At 37.0% G+C, this 21,291-nt stretch overlaps 3 protein-coding genes across 3 annotated transcripts in view; 1 reads left to right on the top strand and 2 right to left on the bottom strand.

Annotated features, from left to right (window-relative positions):
* Window positions 1–2,369: 2,369 nt before the first annotated feature.
* On the bottom strand, window positions 2,370–6,725 carry LOC139141049 (pyridoxal phosphate phosphatase PHOSPHO2-like). Its single transcript, XM_070710621.1, has 2 exons — window positions 6,570–6,725; window positions 2,370–3,317 (listed from the first exon to the last, which is right to left on the bottom strand). The coding sequence occupies exon 2, from the start codon at window positions 3,305–3,307 to the stop codon at window positions 2,561–2,563; it is 747 nt and encodes a 248-aa protein (XP_070566722.1). The 5' UTR covers window positions 3,308–3,317; window positions 6,570–6,725; the 3' UTR covers window positions 2,370–2,560.
* A 1,163-nt stretch (window positions 6,726–7,888) lies between these two features.
* On the top strand, window positions 7,889–12,763 carry LOC139141048 (cilia- and flagella- associated protein 210-like). The gene is made up of 6 exons (XM_070710620.1): window positions 7,889–8,090; window positions 8,931–9,169; window positions 9,629–9,802; window positions 10,153–10,358; window positions 10,977–11,273; window positions 11,753–12,763. Exons 1-6 carry the CDS (start codon window positions 8,036–8,038, stop codon window positions 12,462–12,464), a joined length of 1,683 nt encoding a protein of 560 aa, XP_070566721.1. The 5' UTR covers window positions 7,889–8,035; the 3' UTR covers window positions 12,465–12,763.
* Window positions 12,764–17,534: 4,771 nt separating this feature from the next.
* LOC139141047 (post-GPI attachment to proteins factor 3-like) overlaps window positions 17,535–21,291 on the bottom strand; it is a 33,965-nt gene continuing 30,208 nt past the window's right edge. The window contains exon 8 of the mRNA XM_070710619.1: window positions 17,535–19,112. Within this exon, the coding sequence (XP_070566720.1) occupies window positions 19,049–19,112 (64 nt within the window). The 3' untranslated portion in view covers window positions 17,535–19,048. The remainder of the gene's footprint in view (window positions 19,113–21,291) is intronic.

Raw genomic sequence — 21,291 nt, 5'->3', positions numbered from 1 at the left:
GGATGACCCCCTCCCTGTAAAGCTTGCATTTATCGAAATTTTCAATATTTGTAGGGTAATATTGATTTGTTATATCATGCCAGTATGTTGTGGGCACAAATACAGTGAAGCCAAGAAAATAACCATATCATATTTGTGATATAGCATGGTTGGAACACATGCAAGCTCTAGTCCAGAGAAAAATTCTTTCTTTACATGGCATAATTTCTTTATACTGTTATGATATAATAGCAATAAACTACCTTGGCAATGGGGATACCACCTGGTTTTGACCACTTCACTCCATATATTATTCACTTGCTATCAATCATGCTTACACATCAAGAAACTGGTAGAAATCTCATGGTATACCAGTCAATGGGTGTGGTTTGTTGCTTAATTACCGGTATATTTCATGGTGTTTGCAGGACCCTGTAGTTATACAATAAACCTATGCCAAATCTCACAGTCTCTTACAAAATGGTATATTCCACCCTTCCGCCACAATGGTTTGGTCCAAATCCATTGTTAACAATGGTTGTTGTGGACCAGTTTACAGTAAATTGGGGTGGACAGGCTAAATGTTAACTAGAAAATGACTCATCACTCTTGAATGGTTATAAAACCGTAATGGAGATTTTATTTTCTGCAATAAAGCATGAAATATTGTTAGCAGCACTGTAAAGATAAGTTTTAAACAAAAATAAATTAGCCTCACTCATGTGCCATGATGAGCTATAAAATAAACGAATGCCAGGAATTGTAAAAGGACAAAAAATATATCATGTCAATGTGTATATAAATATACAGACAAATATTAAATAATGAGCTAAAATAAAAGATGAGCTACACAATGAAACTTGGAGAAAAAGTGAAAAATCTGAAAAGTTAATATTTAGTTTCATAGCTGTTAAAACACAGCTTCTATTTAAGATCAATGTGATAATATTCATAGTTTCCCTGATTAAATTTTCCATAGACAAATGTATGTGCACTGTTACAAGATAATATCAGAATACAATAAGAAATAGATTTCTATTATTAATAAACAACTCCAGCAACTATTGCATTATTTATTATGCATACATGTATAATATGCAATTTTATATGAAAAAAGTGAAAATGCAACCACTTTCAGATGTTCCCAATAAATATTAAAAAGTGTAAATACCGCATTTACTAGAGCTATAAACCAGAGCAAACTTTCAGTCACTTTTATATTTTGTAAATGCAATTTTGTTGTAGTGTGCGTGTCATACGGCAATAATACAAAATTCACAGTCAGACCACAGGACATGCCTGTACAAGACCCTGTCACACGGAACATTCAATAGACCCTGTCAAAGGAAATGTAATTTCAGTCAAATTTCAAAGCTCTATTCAATGACCTGTAACAAGTTTGCCATTACTTTTCTTCATACATGTAATTTTGAAATGCATACAGAGTGAGCTGTATCCAGTATTAAATTCCCAGCACTCTTTACAGGGTTTGAATATGCAAAGTTTCAGATGTTCTCATATATTCAAAAAGAACATATCTATGTTGTGAAGATATAATAAAACATGTCAAAATATCAGCTCTTGTCACATGCTTATGAGCACAAAACTCAAGCAATGAAAAACAGGCTGTGATACAAGCTGAGAAATTCAGGCCCTAGCTATCACACACCTTGTAAACACAGTACTTTATACAGCAATGTCTTCACAGCACTGTATACAGACCTCCGTCACAGCACTTTACAGTCCTGTGCAGTCTTTGTCGACACATATGCCTGTCTCAGATTGTCAGTCTGCCTCAACAGTGAAATTTACCTTACCCTGTGTATCAATGGTCAAGTTCACAATAATGTTGTAAATCGTTAACATGAACCAAAAGTTCACAAACCGTTGATGTAAATGGACTTTCTTGTATTCTCTGTTTCTAAACTGTCAGGGCATCCTTACAGGAAATTGTAATTCCCGTGTACTTGTGAATGAGGTGGAGAGGAAACAAAATACAAAATATAGATTCCTGTAAGTTTAAATTTCAGGGTAGTTTTAAGGAAAGCACCCTTTAGAAAGAGAACAAGCACACACACACATACATACCAATTGTAGTCTACCCTGTAGCAAAGTTTGATAAAATCAATAAGATTAGGCAATCACACATACACATAGAGAGAGAGAGAGAGACATACATATATATATATATATATATTATATATATATATATATATAATATATATATTATATATATATATATATATATATATACATATATTTATACATTTATACATATATATTTATATATACATACATTTATATATATATATATATATATATATATATATATATATATATATATATATATATATATATATATATATATATATATATATATATATATATATATATATATATATATATATATATATATATATATATATCTTGCAGTCTACCTTGTAGCAAAGTCTGATGAACCAATATGGTTTAGCCGGAACATTGTTGTTTTTACAAGATACAGAAAACTATTTGAAAACAATACTCTGGAAGAATTCAACTCTCTATGTTCTCTACAGCATAGACCATGAAGTCTACTACTTTAGGCAAGCATTGTTTTCACAGCTTCAATAATTGTTGAACCAGAGTTCCAAGGGATGACTTTTGGACTAAACTCCTTGCCCTCACTCTTATGTAGAGAGATGATATCAACTAGTTCATATCCTTTCCTTGGAAAGACCACATCTTGATTACCGAGGGACTGGCTGGGACAAAAGTCATTGCTCCCATCTCCAGCATAACATACGTGGTCATATTCTACACCATCTTGTTTCTGTTGTTTGATATATGCTTGCAGGATTTTTCTCTTGCACATGTTGACAGGACAGCTACTACAGCCATGGCTGTGGTAATGCTCAATTTTCAGGCATCCTTCATTATCGAAGTAGGATGGGTTGGTGATGACTTTCTTGACACCCTGCCTCAGATCAGCAGCCTCTAGACGGGAATTGATAAACACTGCATTGGCATCAGATAGCACAATCAAGTCGATATTGTCGGCTTTGGATTGGTATTGCAGCAATTCCTTCATTCCAGCTGTGAACGGCATTTGGTTGATGCACTCAATAATATCTTGTGGAGTGATCTTTAAGCTGTGCATGTGTTGGAAGACCTCGCCCATGTAGTCATTCCAGCTCCCATGTTCGGAATAGCGCTTGGTTAAAGGCTCCGGTACTTTCCCATCTGGAAGCAGTTTCCATAACCAGGTGTCGGAATTGTCACCATCCACTATTGTCAGGTCAAAGTCACACACCATCAGAATCTTCTTCCTCAATGTAATTTGTGCCATTGTGTTTGTACTGAAATGAAACAGTTTATGATTTAATTTATAAAACATTTAATTGTTTGGGAATCATGGACAGAACCCTAGAGAGGAACTAAATCATCATCTTAGCTGCTTTCAATCGGCAGAATTGCGACTGTGATTCCCATATACTATCATCGTGGAGGCAGTAAACTTATTAACAACCAAACACCATCAAGTTTGTGAATCAAGATAGCCCTGAACAATATTACGTGAATCCCTGAATTTTGACAGTCCTACCCATAGAAAGCTGTGATTTTGAAGACAGCAATTTTCAATTTGCAAACAGAAAGGTGAGCATTTTAATTTTTGGCTACATGTACCAAACACATCGAATTCTGAGGAAAGAATGAAACTGTGGTTGCTATGCAGAGAAATATAATAGTTTGAAACATCTTCAAATCTGCCATATTATACTTATACTTTATTGCCAATTTAAATTGTTTATAAATCCAATTATGCTTTTATAAATAACACTGGCAATATTGGAAGCCAGAAGTAATAGCTTACAGCTAATCGAGGCTGGCCCCATCTCTCATTGCATTGCATTAAATGATACCAGGGCTTAAATGAGACAGTTACAGGTAAAAATACATGTTAATACAAAAAATTAGTAGACAGATATATATATTCAAAAGATGCTGTGTTAGGGAATGTGTAAATGCATTTCTTGAAGTACTTGCTTTTACATTACGTGGTAAATTATTCCAGAGTTTGGCGCCGGCGTACGAAATTGCAACTGACCGGTTCTCGTACGCATGTTTGGCAAATATAAATTTGAACATTGTTTGAAACATGTTTCGTGACGATGATCTACATTTGCAAAGAAGTTACTCAAGCTTTGCGGCAAATTATGATGATGTAAATCAAACATAAAACTTTTCTAAAAGTAACGAGTGAAGTTTATCATGCTAATCATGTGTAAGGGCATATTTTGTCTGATTTACCATTATGATTGTCATTGGGCATATAACAAGCAAAATTATGACTGTGATTGGCCAATCATATTCAAGATAAGTGCAAAATTATCACTGTAACAGTGTAAACAATGAATATACTTTTAGTGTTTTGTGGTGAGCAGTTCTTGATTGGTTATCAACAACATGTATATGGTATTAAATTGCTTGTAAATACAGAACTTTGTTGTTTGAGCAAAGATCTAGTATTTTTATTCAGAGTCAGCTTCTAGTCACCAGTTCCTGATGTGTGTGAAAGCCCTGTGATTTCATTGCAAAGGTTGAGTCCCATTAGTGTAGCAGCAAACAAATGTGGTGGCTACCTGTGTGAAAATTTTCACAGCCTGTGATATAGCCGATGGCCCCTATTTCAGTAACTGGTTTACTATCAACGATGGCATTCTTACAAGAGTGGCATCACTGCTTTTATCTTGCCAATATGTAAAGATTTGTAATAAATATTCATGTCAATAAATAAGACTACTTAATAATTGAAGTACAAGACAACTGTGGTTGAATCTTAAATCAGACAAAAATTCAATGAATGTGTTTTAAGTTAGCTTTCACATCAAACAATAGGGACCATAGTTGCCATGGTGAATAATGTTCATTTTGTTGGTGTTCACCAGGTGATAGTGACGGCAATGTCTATGTTTTTTCATTTTCTTCATGTAAGGTCCAAATCAATTCTTTTACAATATCAGAATCACAAACAAGGTCAACAATTAATGAATCCCATTACTTTTACCAATGGAAGGGACTTGACCGACCTTGACAGGTTTCAGTACAGAATTTATGGGCAATACAGCTTTGTTATGCTAATTTTGTCAACCTTGGTTTTAGCTGTTAAGTGGAGCCATAGACCCTCATTTTTCTGGAGGGTCTATGGTGGAGCATGGAAAGCAAGTCACTTTGAGTCAGCACTATGGCTTGGCTGGACCAAGGTCCCTCCACAAAAGGGACTGTGGCTTACTGCATGCATTGTCATGTCTGCATACCAAGTAAATATTATTTGCGTGTCCATGACACTTAATGTATATGCTCTATGTAAGTGTGTTCTTACTCATACTCTATGAATATCTCTACAATGCTGACCCTTATTGATAAATATCTATTTCAATCATCCAGTCTACTCCACTTCCAATATACATGGGTTTCAATATCATAATTGTATTTAACAAGCTGCCACTGAGATCATGATGATCTATGAAAATTCATTGAATGGACAATTAGAGTTGCTGGTAAAATTTGGGGGGTAATCTGTAGTACAAAAATTAGAAATAGGAAAAAAATAGCAACCATGTTGATCTTTTGTAAAGAAAATTCACATGACATGCAATGGCATGCATGCTTCACACACACACACAAATGAATAATTTGTCAAATTTTGGAACACAAAGAAGATATTTGCATTTTGTCATTCTATCACTTCAAAACATCTGTAAATATTTTGATATGGATATTATGTGGATAGATATCATGATAGTCAGAGAAGAATTCTATTTTTGATTGTGTTCATACTATACTAAGATATGACAGTGAATGTATTGCGAAATTTATGCATTCAATCCTAATTTACATATAACTCCACCCTGGCTATTGTTTTCTGAGTATTGTGAAATGCACTAATTGTTGCTTAATGTAATTATTCCAATTTCAAGGATGTGTGCTTAAATTTGTGGGAAAATCACACTGATTTTGTTTTGTGTGTGTAAAGAGAACTTGGTTTAATGTGCGCTGGGAATGTCATCGCAATGTGCTAAAATCTAAATGTAATAGTAAATATACTCCGAGTGGAATATTTTGACTGTGCAAATAATATTCAGAGTGCGACTTCCAATAATTTACCGTGGTTCTGCTTTGACAACTGAACGGGAAACATGACTTTTTTGGTGAGATATGATATTTGTTCAACAATTCCTGTTTGACCGTTGAGGTTGCTGAAGCATATTGATAATTGAAACTTGAAAGCAGAAAAGTGTTCGTTTTTAATTTGAACGCAAAAATGTTTCTTGTCAAGCACTGAAGTGCCTCCAGTCGCAGGCGCTCGGCCCCCTCAATCCTTCCTGTATATTCCTGGACATAATTCCATGTACGGCGGCCCTATTGTCGCAATCATAGGGCTAGGCTGACTATTATACGTTATATATAGAAAGTATTTATTTCACCCGAAGGCAATCGACAACATGGAGCAAACACATGAACTCGGTAAATGTACTCAACAGTGTGTTCAAGGTACCTCAGAAACATCCACATCAATCTGATAAAATTAAGTGAAAAAAAAGACTTACCGGGAAGAAAAACTGGTTGAAAAGAACAGCTGCCACACGATAACCTTGCAACTTTTAAGCTACCTGCCAAATGACCTGGATCGCTCACCGGCTCTAACTTATTCACAACGGCACAATGAACAGTCCGGGTCAGCTCCAAATTGGAGACGCTATACCATAATATTTCCCCTCTCATTAGCCAATCAGCGGCCAGCGCGCCATCAGTAAAAATTGTATTTCCTGGCAACCTCCACATGCGTCCTTCGTTACGTACGCCATACTGTGTCGAACTCCCGCGCCGTATTCTGTCATAATGTCGAACAGTTGTGTGGCCACTCTGTCAAAACACAATTTCAAAATCGCGTACCAGTTTTTTCTGGCTAAGACAACCAAACCCCATATATCGCTGTGATTCCTAGACTCTGGCTTGAAGTCCTGCGAAATATAAATCGTGTACCTACACAGATCGTTCAGAATACCCCATTTGTATCGGAGATGGCAGCGATACAAATTCTACCTAGTATGGGGAACAGTTGTGTGGCCACTCTGTCAACACATTTTCAAAATCGCGTACCATTTTTAGTCTGCGTTTGACAACTACAAAACAGGTATCGTTTTAAAGCTCTGACATTGCTCTTCTTTCTTGCAAAATGTTATACGCGTACCTACACAAATAACCTTTATAACACTATTTCTAATAGAGATGACGAACATCCACAAAATGATTCTCGGTACTTGAGCGAAATCGATAAACTGGGGGTAGAAATGAATCGTCAATATTTCGAATATTTGTTCACTAATCGGACTCCTTGTTGGACATGACCTTCTGCAGAACACGTGGATTATGTTGACTGTCGAAATTCGTCGAAATTCACAAGACAGGGGCTTAATAAGCGGCCACAAACTGCCGATCACACTTGGTGGGTAATTTGTGACCCAGCGTGACCTGTACTTTATTAATGATGTAATCTGGTCGATGATTGGCTGAATGCCGGAATACATTATCATAATGAGTCTCCAATTTTGGAGCTGACCCGGACTGGTGAAACATTATAATGCCCCACTGTCAAAATACTGACCGTGGCAGACATCAGTGTGCCATGTGACAACATGAGCTGTTCATGTGACACAGTGGCGGTTGAGGTACAAGGTCATTGTGACAGACATGTCGACACGCCTTGACAGACGCGGTGACAGTGGCATTCAAATGAAGAAGTTCGCCATAAACAGCGCCGCCACTGTTCGCACAGAGAACACCAATGTTCGGAAATGTCCGTTAATAATCGGAAAGTGTGATCGGAACTTGCTGATCTACATAAATAAATATATGCAAATTTTTGACGTTGTCATCAACAAAGTTGTGCCTGGCAACACTCAAAGAACCACAGCGCGCAGCGAAGGGGCAGTTCGACATCTCTCATCAACCTCGTTGCATTTTTGCAGCGTTTGAAACAATTTAAATCTTTTTTTCCCGTTTTACAGCAGATATGTCGATGTCGGCAGATGTAGTCAAACACGGACGAAGAAGAGGACAATCGAGGGGTGAGTTTGCGCCGAGCCGAGTGTGTGGAGTTGGGCGGGACTGTGGTGGATGGGATCACGATCATACAGTAGTGACATGGCTTATTTTCTGTAAAATAATTACATTTTTATCACATTTTCCTCTCTACGATATTGGCAGTTATGGTGATGGTTTCTTTATGTCAACATTTATATACAGAACGTTAGCATTTATACTTGATCCGTCTTCATATCGCGATAATCTTTCAGGCTGACAGACCATCATGGCCGGTGTCGGCCATGTTGGACGGTAAAGAGAGCGAATCAGGAAACCACAACAAATCACGAAACAGTAAAACAAACAGATAAGCTGGCGTTAAGGCATTCGGACATCTTGGAGGTACAACGTACCCATCCACTCTCGTACCGTTGATCCTGTTCTCAATGTCTGTTCTAATAACAAATAGAATGAGGAACCTTTCTGTCGTTGACTATAATCGCTGCGTAGAGCCTGGGGAGAGAAGTTTCGCATGTACCTTTTTGTTCGCTTGAATCACAGACTCGACTTGATGTGCATATCCCTTATTTGGGCAAGAAAATAGTAATGTATTCTCTTGATTTCTCTCACAAGGCGGGATGGAAATGTCCCCACTGCTTGGATTTTTTTTGGGGGAGAGGGATTTAATTCTGATTGATGGGACCATGATAAATGAAAATAATTTAGGTTATGCAAATAAATTGCAAGTCTTACAGAATAAATACATGATTTTAATTTGGTAATTAGGAAGTCAGTTTGCTCCAATTCCACTTTATGATAGATAAGATATAATCTCCATCATTATAACGACATCATTATCAATGTAATTATTGTTATGCTCACAGCAAACAGTGCCGGCAGTGGTGACATATCACCTGAACATGACCAACAATTGTCACTGGGAATCACTGGTACCAACCTCAGACAAGTCACGGTGCTTTCAAAGAAGGACTGGGCACGTATTCAGGATCAGCTTTCAAGCAAAAGTAGAGAGGCACAACGAATTCAGGCTGAGAGAGAGGAGAAAGAAGCATTACATGCAAGATCCAAAGAAGCTGTGAAAAACTGGAGTAATACGATAGCGGTGAGTACAATCTTGAAATGTTCACATCATATAGCCATGACTAAAATACTAAGCTGGGTGACATTTTTAAGGGCTGACAGTTGTTGGGTGTAGAGTGCCAAATGAAAGTTTTTGTGCATCACAGACAAGAGATTGACTTAAACTTTGGAACAAGTACAAGTTACCAGCCGGATGAAATTGTTAAGCTACATTTTGATTGATTGTATGTATATATTGATTGTTTTAAAACTGTCAAGAATTGTTCATCACCACTGACACCAGAGTAATGGATGCTCCGATGGAGGGTTCTTCTTTTTTATCAAACCTATAAATTGTTCATCACATTCACATATTTTCCTCTTTCATCGCAACATTCTTATCTATCCATGCAGTTTTGAGTGCTGTGGTTGGATTTACATGAAATCCATTGTCTGTCCCAGTTTCATTAACCCTGTCGCAATAAAAATCTTCTCTTTTCAGGGTCAGCGTCTGAAGAAACTGGAAGCCCGTAAAATCCGGGAAGAGAAAGAGGAAGAAGAGAAAGTACAGCTTGACATTGAAGAAGCAAAGTTTCAGGCGGAAAAGAGAAAAGCAGCGATTGAAAAAGCCAAAACCCAACAATATTACCAGACTGACAGAGTCAAAGGCTTCCATGTAAGTTTTATTTGCAAGGTATTACTATGATCAACAGTATTGAAGATGGGGAAAAATGATAAGTGTGGTTTTCTTTGGAAAAGAAAAACAATCTTTTATGGGGTTATTTAATCAGTAAAGGTGTAACATATTTGAGAAAAATTTTCCAGCAGTATCTCTGAATCTCACGAACCTCTTGGAAAAAATTGAGTTGTTTGTGAAGTTTTTAGCTCATATTTGGTATGTATATAAATACCAAAAAGAGCTTATATGGTGAGTCGGTGCTGTCTATATGTCTGTATGTACGGTATGTGCAGATGTATGTTTAAGGAATAGTGCAATAACTTCCCAACGTGTGGTTTATCTTGCAGGGAGCATTACTCCTTACTGAGGTATTGAAAGAAAGGGAAGCACAGATTGAACTGAAGAGGGCCAAAGAGCGTGCCAGTGCTGGCAAAGACAAGGAGTTACTGGCTAGACACCAGAGAGAATTAGAGATGGGCATCCTAGAAGACCAAGCTAAAGCTTTGAGAGCCATTGAAGAGAAAAGGAAAATTCAAGGATTTCAACGCGAACAGTAAGTTGACATATAACAATTCTAAAATAGGATATTAATTTGATTGCATTATTATTTTATTAAACCATTAATCAGTATGTGTAGTCAAGTTGCAGATGAAGTTAATTGCTCCATCATGACTCCCCGTTAGTTTTGAAATTCATCTACAATATAGTGTTATTATCTATACAGTTTTTTGGAATGCCAGTTGCTGAATAGTTTCCCACATTATGTGATTGAGAAATAAACCAAACTTCCAGGTTCAAATAAAATTACTCATGTTTGCCATATTTGGAAATAACTAATATGAAGATAGAACTTAGGCCGCTATGGCTTATAATAAGCAACAGTCGAGTCCTCAATCCTTGGCTCTCATATTAGTTCCTTGTGACGTTACCTGTTCATGTGATTGTAATCCTGTGTCCTCCTTCGAAAATTGTGTTCAGTTATTCAGTTTGTTCAGAAACAAAACCAGTGAAAAAAGTTGCCCCTTCAACTTTTTCACCTCATTTGCACATACATAGGTCTACTTTCACCACTGAAAACAATGGGCTTGGGCTGAACCATTGTAGGGAATGGGGTAGAATAACACTGTCCAATGTGAGACTTACACCACCACTGTCTTCCTTGCACATGCAGAATTAACGGTCACATCAGGCAGGCAGAATTAGACGCCCTGGGTGATCTGAGAGAGGGTGAAGAGATTAAGAGGAACACACAGCGCTTTGAGACTGAGAAGAAGAGAATTGAAGAGATCAAACGGCAAGAGAGAGAGGATCTCATGAGGGCACATCTTCAAACAGTGAAGGACAGGGACCTGATAAGGGCTGTGGAGAAACAGAAAGAGGAGGAAGAAGATGATGAAATTAGGATATTTGCGGCTGCAAAGAAGAAGATGTCAAAACTCAGGAAGGAAAGAGAACAGGAATTGTGGCAGTAAGTTGTTTATTACACAGCAACCGTCAAATCAATGCTTTGAATCTGCATTGTAAGTGACCTGAGGTACATAGATGTAACAATCATATTGAGAATCGAGTCATCATCATGAAATTTGCAAACTTTCATAAACCTAATTCATTCATACAAGTTTGCATAAAGGAAGTTTGTCATGAAATGTGTTGGTCATTTATGGCACAGACTTACGTTTTGAATGTAAATTTTTGCTCCAATTTGAATAGTAGGTCAAAACTCTCTGTCGTAACTACAGTATCCTAATATTCTGTGCAAGTTGACATTAAAAACTTTTGTATTCAATGAAACTTATTCATGAAGGGAGATTTATTACAGTGATATATAGTTTGTTAGATAAACACAAATATGTCAAAAAAATCTTTAGAATTCATGCATTATGTAAGCAGAGAAGAAACAGCTTGGTCACTGATTAGACAACATTCTTTCTTTTTTGAAAACTTCAGGAAAAAACAGGACCACACAAACAAGATGATAGAGCTGCTTCATCAACAACTACGACAAAAGGTGGATGATGAAGATGACAGGATCGCAAGAGCTGTCGCCCAGCGAGAGGCCAGAGAGCAGTTTGAAGATGAAGAAAAAGAAACCAAATTGAAGAAAGACCTGATGTCCATCGCCCAGCACAGGACCTCCCAGATGAAACTGGCGCAAGAGAAAGAGCGCGAGGAGAAGCGGAAGGAGGATGAGAACTTGAAACTTCGGGTTGAAGCTGATCATATCTTCCAGGCCCAGCAGGAGGAGAAACAGGCGGCGACCAAAGCGGAAGCAGAAGCTCTGCAGTCCTTCCATGTCGGTCAGATTGATGAGAGGAGAACCAAAGACTCCAAAGAAATACAAGAACAGTTAGATCATGACAAGCGTAACCTTGAGCTCTTAGGACTCGAAGAACAGCAGTTCCAAGAGTACGCTGCCAAAGTCATCACTCACTGCAAACGCAACGGTCGCAATGTCTACCCGCTGGTCAAGGCAGCGCGAGAGGGTCATGGTGGTGGGTTAGGCCCCGTATTTGAAGGCAAAGGAGGTATTAGACCCAGCTACCTTGTCCAGGATAATAGCGGTGTTGAATTACCAACATACCACAAAGATAGCACAGAGGATATCAAAGATGGTCAGAATTCTGGAGATTCACGCAAACGCCTGGGATTTGTATGGTAGTTGAAACTGAACATCGCCTTGGTTACATGAACATATTTTGTTATGCATAATCTGTAAAACACATTTAAAGTGAGACTTACTTTCCAAAGACATCAGCCCTCCTTTGAAAATAAGCTGTAAATAAACCACGTATGTAGATTACACTCAACAATTTCCAAATATTGTCAGATGACCTGTCAGTCGTCTGAAACAAACATCTTTTTTGTGTGTGACTTTCTTACATATTGTACAGTATATATAATTGATGATACAGTAAATTTTACTGTGCATTGTTCAAGAATAAAGCATTTCATGTCAAATCTTGTTGTTGTCACTTAATTTATGCACCCTACTGATCCTTGTCACAGAAACAATATATTACAACTGGTCCTTGTCTTTGCAAGAATTAAGGTATTTGGTTCTGTTCCCAATGTTAGTCTGATGATGGCCATATTCTCTTCACCAAGGTATTTATGTGTTAGTGAGAAAATGTGACCTATGCTGAAAGTAGCATTTCTTGTTGCTGTGGCAACGGTTAAGCCATGTTGCCATGGCTACTTTCCTTTACTTAGTTGCACAATAGGATCTTTTCTATACCACGAATGAAAAAGATCCTATTTTGCAACTAACATTTATGGCTTTGTGGGTGGTGATGTTGGCAATGGAAATAAATGGTTCAAGCCTGTGTGGAAATTTGTGAACATTCATAGAATACAAGCTTACAGGATCTGGTAATGGCAGTCACTTTAGGACTGAAATGTTTTCCTATCTTTTGCAATAATTGGATAGAAATGATGGGAAGTTATTAGGGTGAAGAATCAAGCAGTCGTGAGATTATTCACACTTTCTGTATAGCTTCTTGTACTGATTTATCGTACACAGCGGTGAGTAGACAGTGAAAACCATTTGAGAGTAAATTTTTAAATTTGCTCTCACATCGCTCATTACAACAAATTTCACCTTTCAAAGAAGTGTACAGTAATATTTATCAAAGCATTGACAAAAACAGCTACCTGAAATTCAGATTTTTTTGAAAGTAATTTTGTAAAGGAAAATGTCTTGTCATTTGATCTTAAAGTCTAGCATGCTGAAATGACTTTTATAACACATTTTTCTTCTGACCCAAGTCCTTTGTGGAAGTTTCAAGAAAACATCAAAATGAATATACCTTGTTGGTGCATTTCCAAGTTCATGGTGTTTGCTGACACTGCATACACAGTCTGTCATAAATCACAGCCACTGGACAGTCTTCTTGTGGAGGGACCATGATATTGGAGGAACCTCTGCTATTTATAATATGCTTGGCAAAATCAAATGGAACAGCGCCATCTATCAACACAATGGTGGGAAAGAAATTTGCCATATCATCATGAACCCTGTCTCCTTCTACAGTCTGTGGGGAAAGGCAAAGGGTCAATAAGTTTCTCCAGCTGGTGGAACAGGGTCGGTAGGTAGTTCCCACTAATTTTGGGAATGCTCAATGTGTTTTTGATTAAATAACCTATCAATTTCATATCATGCAAGCCCACAATTCCCTGCTTGGCATGAAAACAACTATGAATTGCATCATTTGGTGTCAGTTTTTGGCATGCCCTTCTAGTATGTCATTCATATATTCCATATAGCAGTTTAGATTCAATGTCTTTCTGGCTGGAGTAACTGACTATTCCCAAGAAGCTCTACGTGTCTATCCACCAATTTTTGTTGGAGGGTGTATTCGGTGTGTGTGGCTTAATTCTTCTGTCTTTGGATCTCCTTATTATATATAAATATTGCTCTCAAGACATGATGTCATATTTACCAATTTCAGCTACAGTGAGTATACAAATATTCATCCATTGCATGATTATCACATACATTCATAAATTAAGTATATATTTTTTTCAAACAAGCTTGATTTGCTCTTTTCCCTAAAATGTCATTGCATTAATGCTTGATGCTAGCATATTACCTCTTTTGTGGGTTTTATACAAGCTGCAATTATCAACACAAAAATCTTTACGCTATGTCAAGAGACATTATCAACTTTCTTTGTGCATGCATTCAAAATCTGACATCTGCATCTATTTTCATACCACAACCATTATATACATGTGGAAATAACAATGAAGTGACACGTGGTCACGAGAAGAAAAAGACACTTCACATCAAGATAAATGACTTTATTAAGATTATTTTCAATTTCAGATAAAGCATTAACAACATGTAATTGTCGCAAACAAGTGAAAACAATGACATTACAAAATAACTTGAATAATTACAATTTGTACATTTTCATTTTTATACAATTGAATACTATCATATTGACACAAAATACAGTCATTTGAGTTGTAAGGTTACTCTATGAAATGTGCTATCAAAATACAGGATTCAGATTTCTAGATACAAAATTTTCATTCGCCTACAATGTCGTACAAATTTTACAAATAGTTTCTGGTATGAAATATGATCGATACATATGATTTTTTTTTTCATTTAATTTTAAGAATAAATGCATATATTTGGAATTCTCTGACAAAAGATATGGTATGTATGAATGTTTTTGGCATTTCCCAGAGGTCAAGCAGTAATGTTTTCACACAGCTAGTAAGTGTTGCCCACATATGAAAAAATTCTTGCCACTGATAGGACAGTAACTTGGTGTAATGTTGTCATTTACTGGTAAAGCAACAGATAATGATGTAAATTGCCACAAAAAGGATCTTGTTTTCCTCTTGTGAAGACAACTTTATCAATAAATTTTCTTGCCTTTATATTTAATGTCATATGTTTAGTTTGTTGCGTATTCCATCATGTATAGTGTTTGCATCAACACACTTCTATCGCATCTGTTTATCGATTTGGTATTTGAGGGAGGACTCACAAATGGAGTGCTATGAATATTGGTGATATTGTATCAATATGGACTAGTCACTGGGCCTTAGTTGTCTTTTTGAATGTGTGGCAACCAGACACTTGTTCAGAAACAATTGGAACACATCAGCGTCCTCTCTGAAGGTTTTGTTTTGAAGCCTGATCTATCCTGCCTGAAGAGTAATTTTTTAAAGATAGTTGTGTAGAAGTATGAGCAATTCACTGGAACACATTCAATACCAAATAGTTTGTTTCCCTTGGCTGCTTTGCAAGAATTGCCATGGCAACTGATTTGCATATGTTACAGCAACTGGCTGTTGTTAAGTACTAATTGACCATTTTGTCCCGGAATTGTATTCCACCACTTTGTATTTCAGAACCTTTACAATTTTAAGTGTCTATAGTAATCGCAAGAATCAAAACAATTGGGTATTTCAGTTCAGTTTGTTCCAAATGCTCTTGTTCAGCTGTAATTCAACTGTGTTTGAAAAGTTGAGCCCATAAAGCATAACCTCTTCACAGGGTGTAATTTTTGGATATGAAGTGAACAAATGGTTGAGTTAGATCATTATGAACCATTTCAGAACGATGCTTGTGACCTCATACATCTCATAAAGCTATTATAGTAATATCAAGGTAAATGTTATTGATCAATGTTAAAGTTTTAATCAAGGAGCAACTTGACCTTTCCTTTTGCTTATCAAAGGAATATTCCCATTCCTTTAGCCAAGAAAACTTATCCCCTTCCAAATGGACTAAATGAGGACTTGTGTCCCGAGGATTCAAGGTAAATCTGTAGGTGCTTTGTGGTCATCCGGTTGTACGTTCTATGGTTATTCTTTATCATAAAAGTATGTATATATATTCACTGGTTATTCAAACTTGTAGTGTCTATGGTGAAACAACCATCCCCAATAAAGACCATAATCTACATGGACCAATATTTGATCATTACTTTCTATGAACTTCAACATGTCTTTTCATTGCAAGTGCTATGAATTTCAAGGGCTGTAACATTATAGCTAGGAAGCTTGTGGACACACCTCATGAACAAAGTTATTCTTGGTGATCAGAGTTGCGAGAACTAAGTCTAAGTAAGTACATTCCCAAAATACTGATGGGATGTCCAATGACTTTCACTATTCAGACACTGAACTTGTGTTTAAATTGAAATGAAATCTTTCTATAAATTTTACAAAAAATCAGAAAAAAGGCGAAATGGAACATTCCTTTTTACATCACAACAAACTAAGATACCCTAAGGGAGCGTTCAGTTTTTAACGGCCCGGGGGGGGGGGGGGGGGGGGCAAAATCTTGTCGCCGGTGTTCAAAAAATATAGACCCCCCTGCATTTTTTGTGAAAAAAAGATGACCCCCCTTTGTCAGACGAAAAAAATTGATGACCCCCCCTGAAAAATAACCAAAACCCATATGTCAAATTTACCCGCATGATTTGGATTTGAACTCTGGTACGCGGCGCACTTTATATGTGTAGCAGAGATGCCAGTGCACAAACTTCTCAGCCACATCCATTGAAACGTCTGTTAATTAGGACGACTGTAAGGCAATTTTTAACTTCATTTCCATAGACAACTCATGTCCATGGACATTGTATAAAGTAAACTTTATTGGAGTGGTTCGCCAAAGGCAGCCCTCCGGTTAAGAGGGTCATGGGCCATTACGTAAAGTCAACTTTATTCTAGTGGGCCACCAAAGGTGGCCGCCGGTAAAGAGGGTCGATCATGGCTATTGCATAAAGTAGACTTTACTGGACAGGGCCGCTGAAGGCGCGCGGCCATTACCATTATTCAGTGCGTGATCCCAGGGGTCCCTCAAAATGTTTCTAATACAAGTCGCGGTTTCAATTGGGAATTTTACAGTAAGATTGCCGTGGGGTATTACATAAAGTCAATTTATTGTAGTGGGCCGCGGCAGGCGGCCCGCCGGTAAAGACGGTCGGATCATGGCCATTGCATGAAGTAAAGCTAATTGGAGTGGGCCGCTAAAGGCGTCTGCCCTTAAGAGGGTCATGGGTAATACATAATGTATATTTATTGTAGTGGGCCGCCGAAGGCGGCCCGCCGGTAAAGAGGGTCGATCATGGCCATGGCATAAAGTGAACTTTATTGTTGGTATTATGTTTTTGAAAATGTGGTGACCCCCCCTTTCCTACCAGTGAAAAAGCGATGACCCCCCTTTGCGGATTCCAAAATTATGATGACCCCCCCCCCCCCCCCCCGCCGTAAAAACTGAACGATCCCTAATGGTAGACTTGATCATCATGAAACACATGGTGAGGAATTGACACAGTGGCTAAAGAAAGGTCATAGGTCATGTTACATTTCAAATTTGGCCATCTGAACTTAATACTGGCTATCCTTATTCATTCTGTACTGGCATGTACTTCTTCACTGGGGTTGAGACAGAGAAGATGGCATATGATGCCAAAATTGTCCTTAATAGTGCAAAGTGTTTGTTTGCATCAAATTCATGATTTTAGAATAAGTACAGGCACGTCCAAGGGATTGCTTTCTTATAAATGTACCATTCACTTTAAGTTCTAGCTTACTAACTACACAGCCCTTGTAAAATTATTGTACAGGTCATGAAAATGTAACAAATCTATGAGTAAAGTAAGATTTTCTTTAGCAGTGGTGTTGGAATGTTTCATTTTGTCAAGGCATAATTTGCAAGGAGTTGAAAAATTCTGGAGGAAAAAATCCAGAAAGGTATGTACTCAGAGAATTGGTGACACCATGTACAATTCCTTACCAGTGGTATGAAAAACCTGAAACTGGTTTCTGTTCACAAAAAAATCTTTCATGTATTATTTGAAATTTTCATGCAGTTAAAATTTACTGATGAAATAAGAGTGGAGGAAGAAAAATTCTGATTAAAATATTTTGTAAATAATTATAGAAAATATGGATATAAGTTGATACCAACATATTCAACATGTCCATTGAATTGCACTGAAGTTTTGCTGACATTGTGATCTGGTGAAGTAATAGTGTGCACCTATTTAAAATGAGAGTATATATCTATCGAAATGAAATGTTTCTTACATGTTTTTTTTGCAACATTGTAAATTTTTTACGGTATATGGTAAAGAAAAAGATTTTTGTTGTTGACCTTGTTTGGAGGTAATGAAAATGGGGGGGGGGGGGGGGGGCAGTGATATGCAAACAAATTGGTACTTGGTGACAAATGCATGATATTGCTGCCCTCAATGTCAAAACAAATTATTACTTTGTTTAAGGAGAACGATTTGAACTTCAAATTGAGAAGAAATGTTCCAGATTGTTTACATCTTTCTTACATAGGTGCACACTTCCTCATCCCATTTTTGAGTGAATACAGACAGCAAGCCTTTCATCTGAAATGCTGACACCACTCTCTTCACAACATGGATTGACCTTTCCATGGAACACAAACCATTTTCTCAAAGTGAAATAGAAACTTTGAGTTGCAGCAACATTTTGTTTCTGTTGATACTTTGATTATAAATTCTGATTACTTTCAATCATTTCAATCAGTAAAAGTGACATACAAATCTATATGCTATAGTATATGAAAAATCTTCAGAAAGTGTCTTATAGTAAAATAAAACTACTTTGTGTGATTTTTTCACACATCAAAAATACATCAACTACAAAGGTAGAAACCTACAACAGCAAAATACTCTTGTACAAGTTTGTATCTTGATTTCCAATATAGTAATAAAATTTGATCTCAGCTGAATTCTCAGAGCTCTACTCGATCTTAAAATACCTTTCTTTTACTTTGTACAGGTACATGGAGTCTTCAATGATGTAACTGAAACAAATGAAAACAGACAAATTAGAGTATTGTACAACATGTATTATCAAAGCAAGAGTGCCTCAGACTCTAAAACTTTTACTTTTTACTTCACTGAGCCCTGCTTGTGTGGACTAATGTTCAAGTGTGAGAAGTAAATGAAATTTTCACAGTAATATTTTGTGTAAATCAATGATTACATTTTTCCTTGTAGAGTAAACACAGGGTTGGCAGCCATCTTGAATGTCAAATATCGGTACATTTTTAAGGTAATTTGTTTCTCTAGTACTAAATTTGCATAATGACCTCTGATTTTTATTCTTGGTATAACATTTCCTTGAGGAAAGTCTGAGGGAAAATTTGAAACTGTACCACTGTTACCTGTATTTATAGAAGTCTATCATTGATTTCAACTTTGGAGGGGGAAGGGGTGCGAAAAAGTGCAATGCATACCGTAAAGTGTATTATGCTACCAGTGTTCTGTAATGTGAACAAGACTCCCTCACCTCATTTACTAGAATAATAGAAAAACTTCAGTGAATACCAATAATCTAACACTGACATATCAACTAATTATCTGACTTTGACATACCAACTAAAGACAAGGAATTTCAGTTAGGGGAGAACCATTTGATTTCTGGGGGGGGGTATGGAGGAAGAGGGTATGGGAGCAATTTTTTTTCCTGTCAGAGTGACAGCAATTTTTTTTTTCTACTGTCAGACCTGCATCAATTTTTTTTTTTCCAAATGGAGTAGCAGTGCACTTTTTTTTTTTATTGGTCATCAAGTTTGCGTTGTATATAAGGGACCCGTCATTATTTACGGCCTGAAACTCCGAAATTTCGAGTGACCCCCCCCCCCCTTCGCCAACCATGATGAATTTGAGTAACCTCCCTCTCTAACTCTGAAATTTTGACCGATCCCCCACTTAGAAAAGTTAAATACCAATACATGTAATTGTAAAATTCACAAAATACAGCAACAGTAAAGACCTATCAAATCCTGATGTACCCTGCTAGACTATCATCAGTTATCTCATGATGGTTCAACAAAGGTGAACACATCAAAATGAAATTCAAAGTCACAATAAAATAAAGATATAAAAGATCACGCAGTATCTAATCATATAGTATATTGTTTAATTTGGATGGATATTATGACAGGGTTTTCACTAGGATATCTGACCGGGCAGAATTTGAAAGTACAGGGGGAGAACATGAGAGAGGCTTAGGGGGAAAGTGTCACAGGGGCTTTCCCCTATCTTGCATGGAAATTTTTAAGATATTGATGTGTGCAATGGTGCAGTCTGGTGCAATCTGAGAGTTTTTTTAATTTGTTTACTAAGTGAAACTGTTAGAATACCCTAAGGGGGAGAGCACGAGAGGGGGGTTTCCCCTCTTGTATCGGAAATTTTGAGAAATTGATGTGTTTAATGGTGCAATCTGAGAGGAGTTTCAGTTTATTTGCACTCGGTAAAACTGTTTGAAAATGACATTGAACACTGATATTTTTTACATTTTTTTGCATGATCAGTTTTTGAGTCATTTGATCACAATATTCAACAACCAAACAATGACAATACAATTTGTGAAAAACAGTTCTGTTTGCCAGAGACTGAAGACAAATGAATATACAGGAATGTAAAATCTGTGACCTTCTGGTGTCATTTCTCCAGTGCCAGCTTCTAATGAAAAGCCTGAATATGGTATGTTTGCGATCCGGTGTTTGTGGTCAGAAAAACAAGGCTCACACATTGTATTTCATTATATTTGTTGTTCCTCAATTTTTCATTGTCAAGGTACATCTTTCTAACAAATTTATATCAAGAAAATAATATATTGGTTTTAATACTAGTTTATTGACTCCTGTCTTGTGTTTTAAATTTTCACAATTTACAGAAGTCAAATAGTCCCCTTTAGATAGTGCCTATGCCATTGAGATATTGCAACAGAAATCCTGCAATATGATTTCTTGGGTCAGAAAAGGGAAGGAAAACATTGAGTGTACTGACGTGTAAAGTAGACCCATGTAGTGCATGTTTATATCATAAGTGCTGGGGAAAGAAAGATAAGAATTGCTTGTGGTAAAAACATTTGCGCCGCCTATGGCGGCGCGCCGGCAAAGAATACATGAGAATAAGTCTCCAAATTTTGCTTATTTCTGGTGCATTGTGACAATTTTTTTTTCTCTTCTGTCT

This window comes from Ptychodera flava, chromosome 9, assembly GCF_041260155.1.
Source record: "Ptychodera flava strain L36383 chromosome 9, AS_Pfla_20210202, whole genome shotgun sequence".
NCBI lineage: Eukaryota > Metazoa > Hemichordata > Enteropneusta > Ptychoderidae > Ptychodera > Ptychodera flava.
Note: the sequence above shows the minus strand (reverse complement) of the source record. Positions and strands in the feature narration are given on the sequence as shown.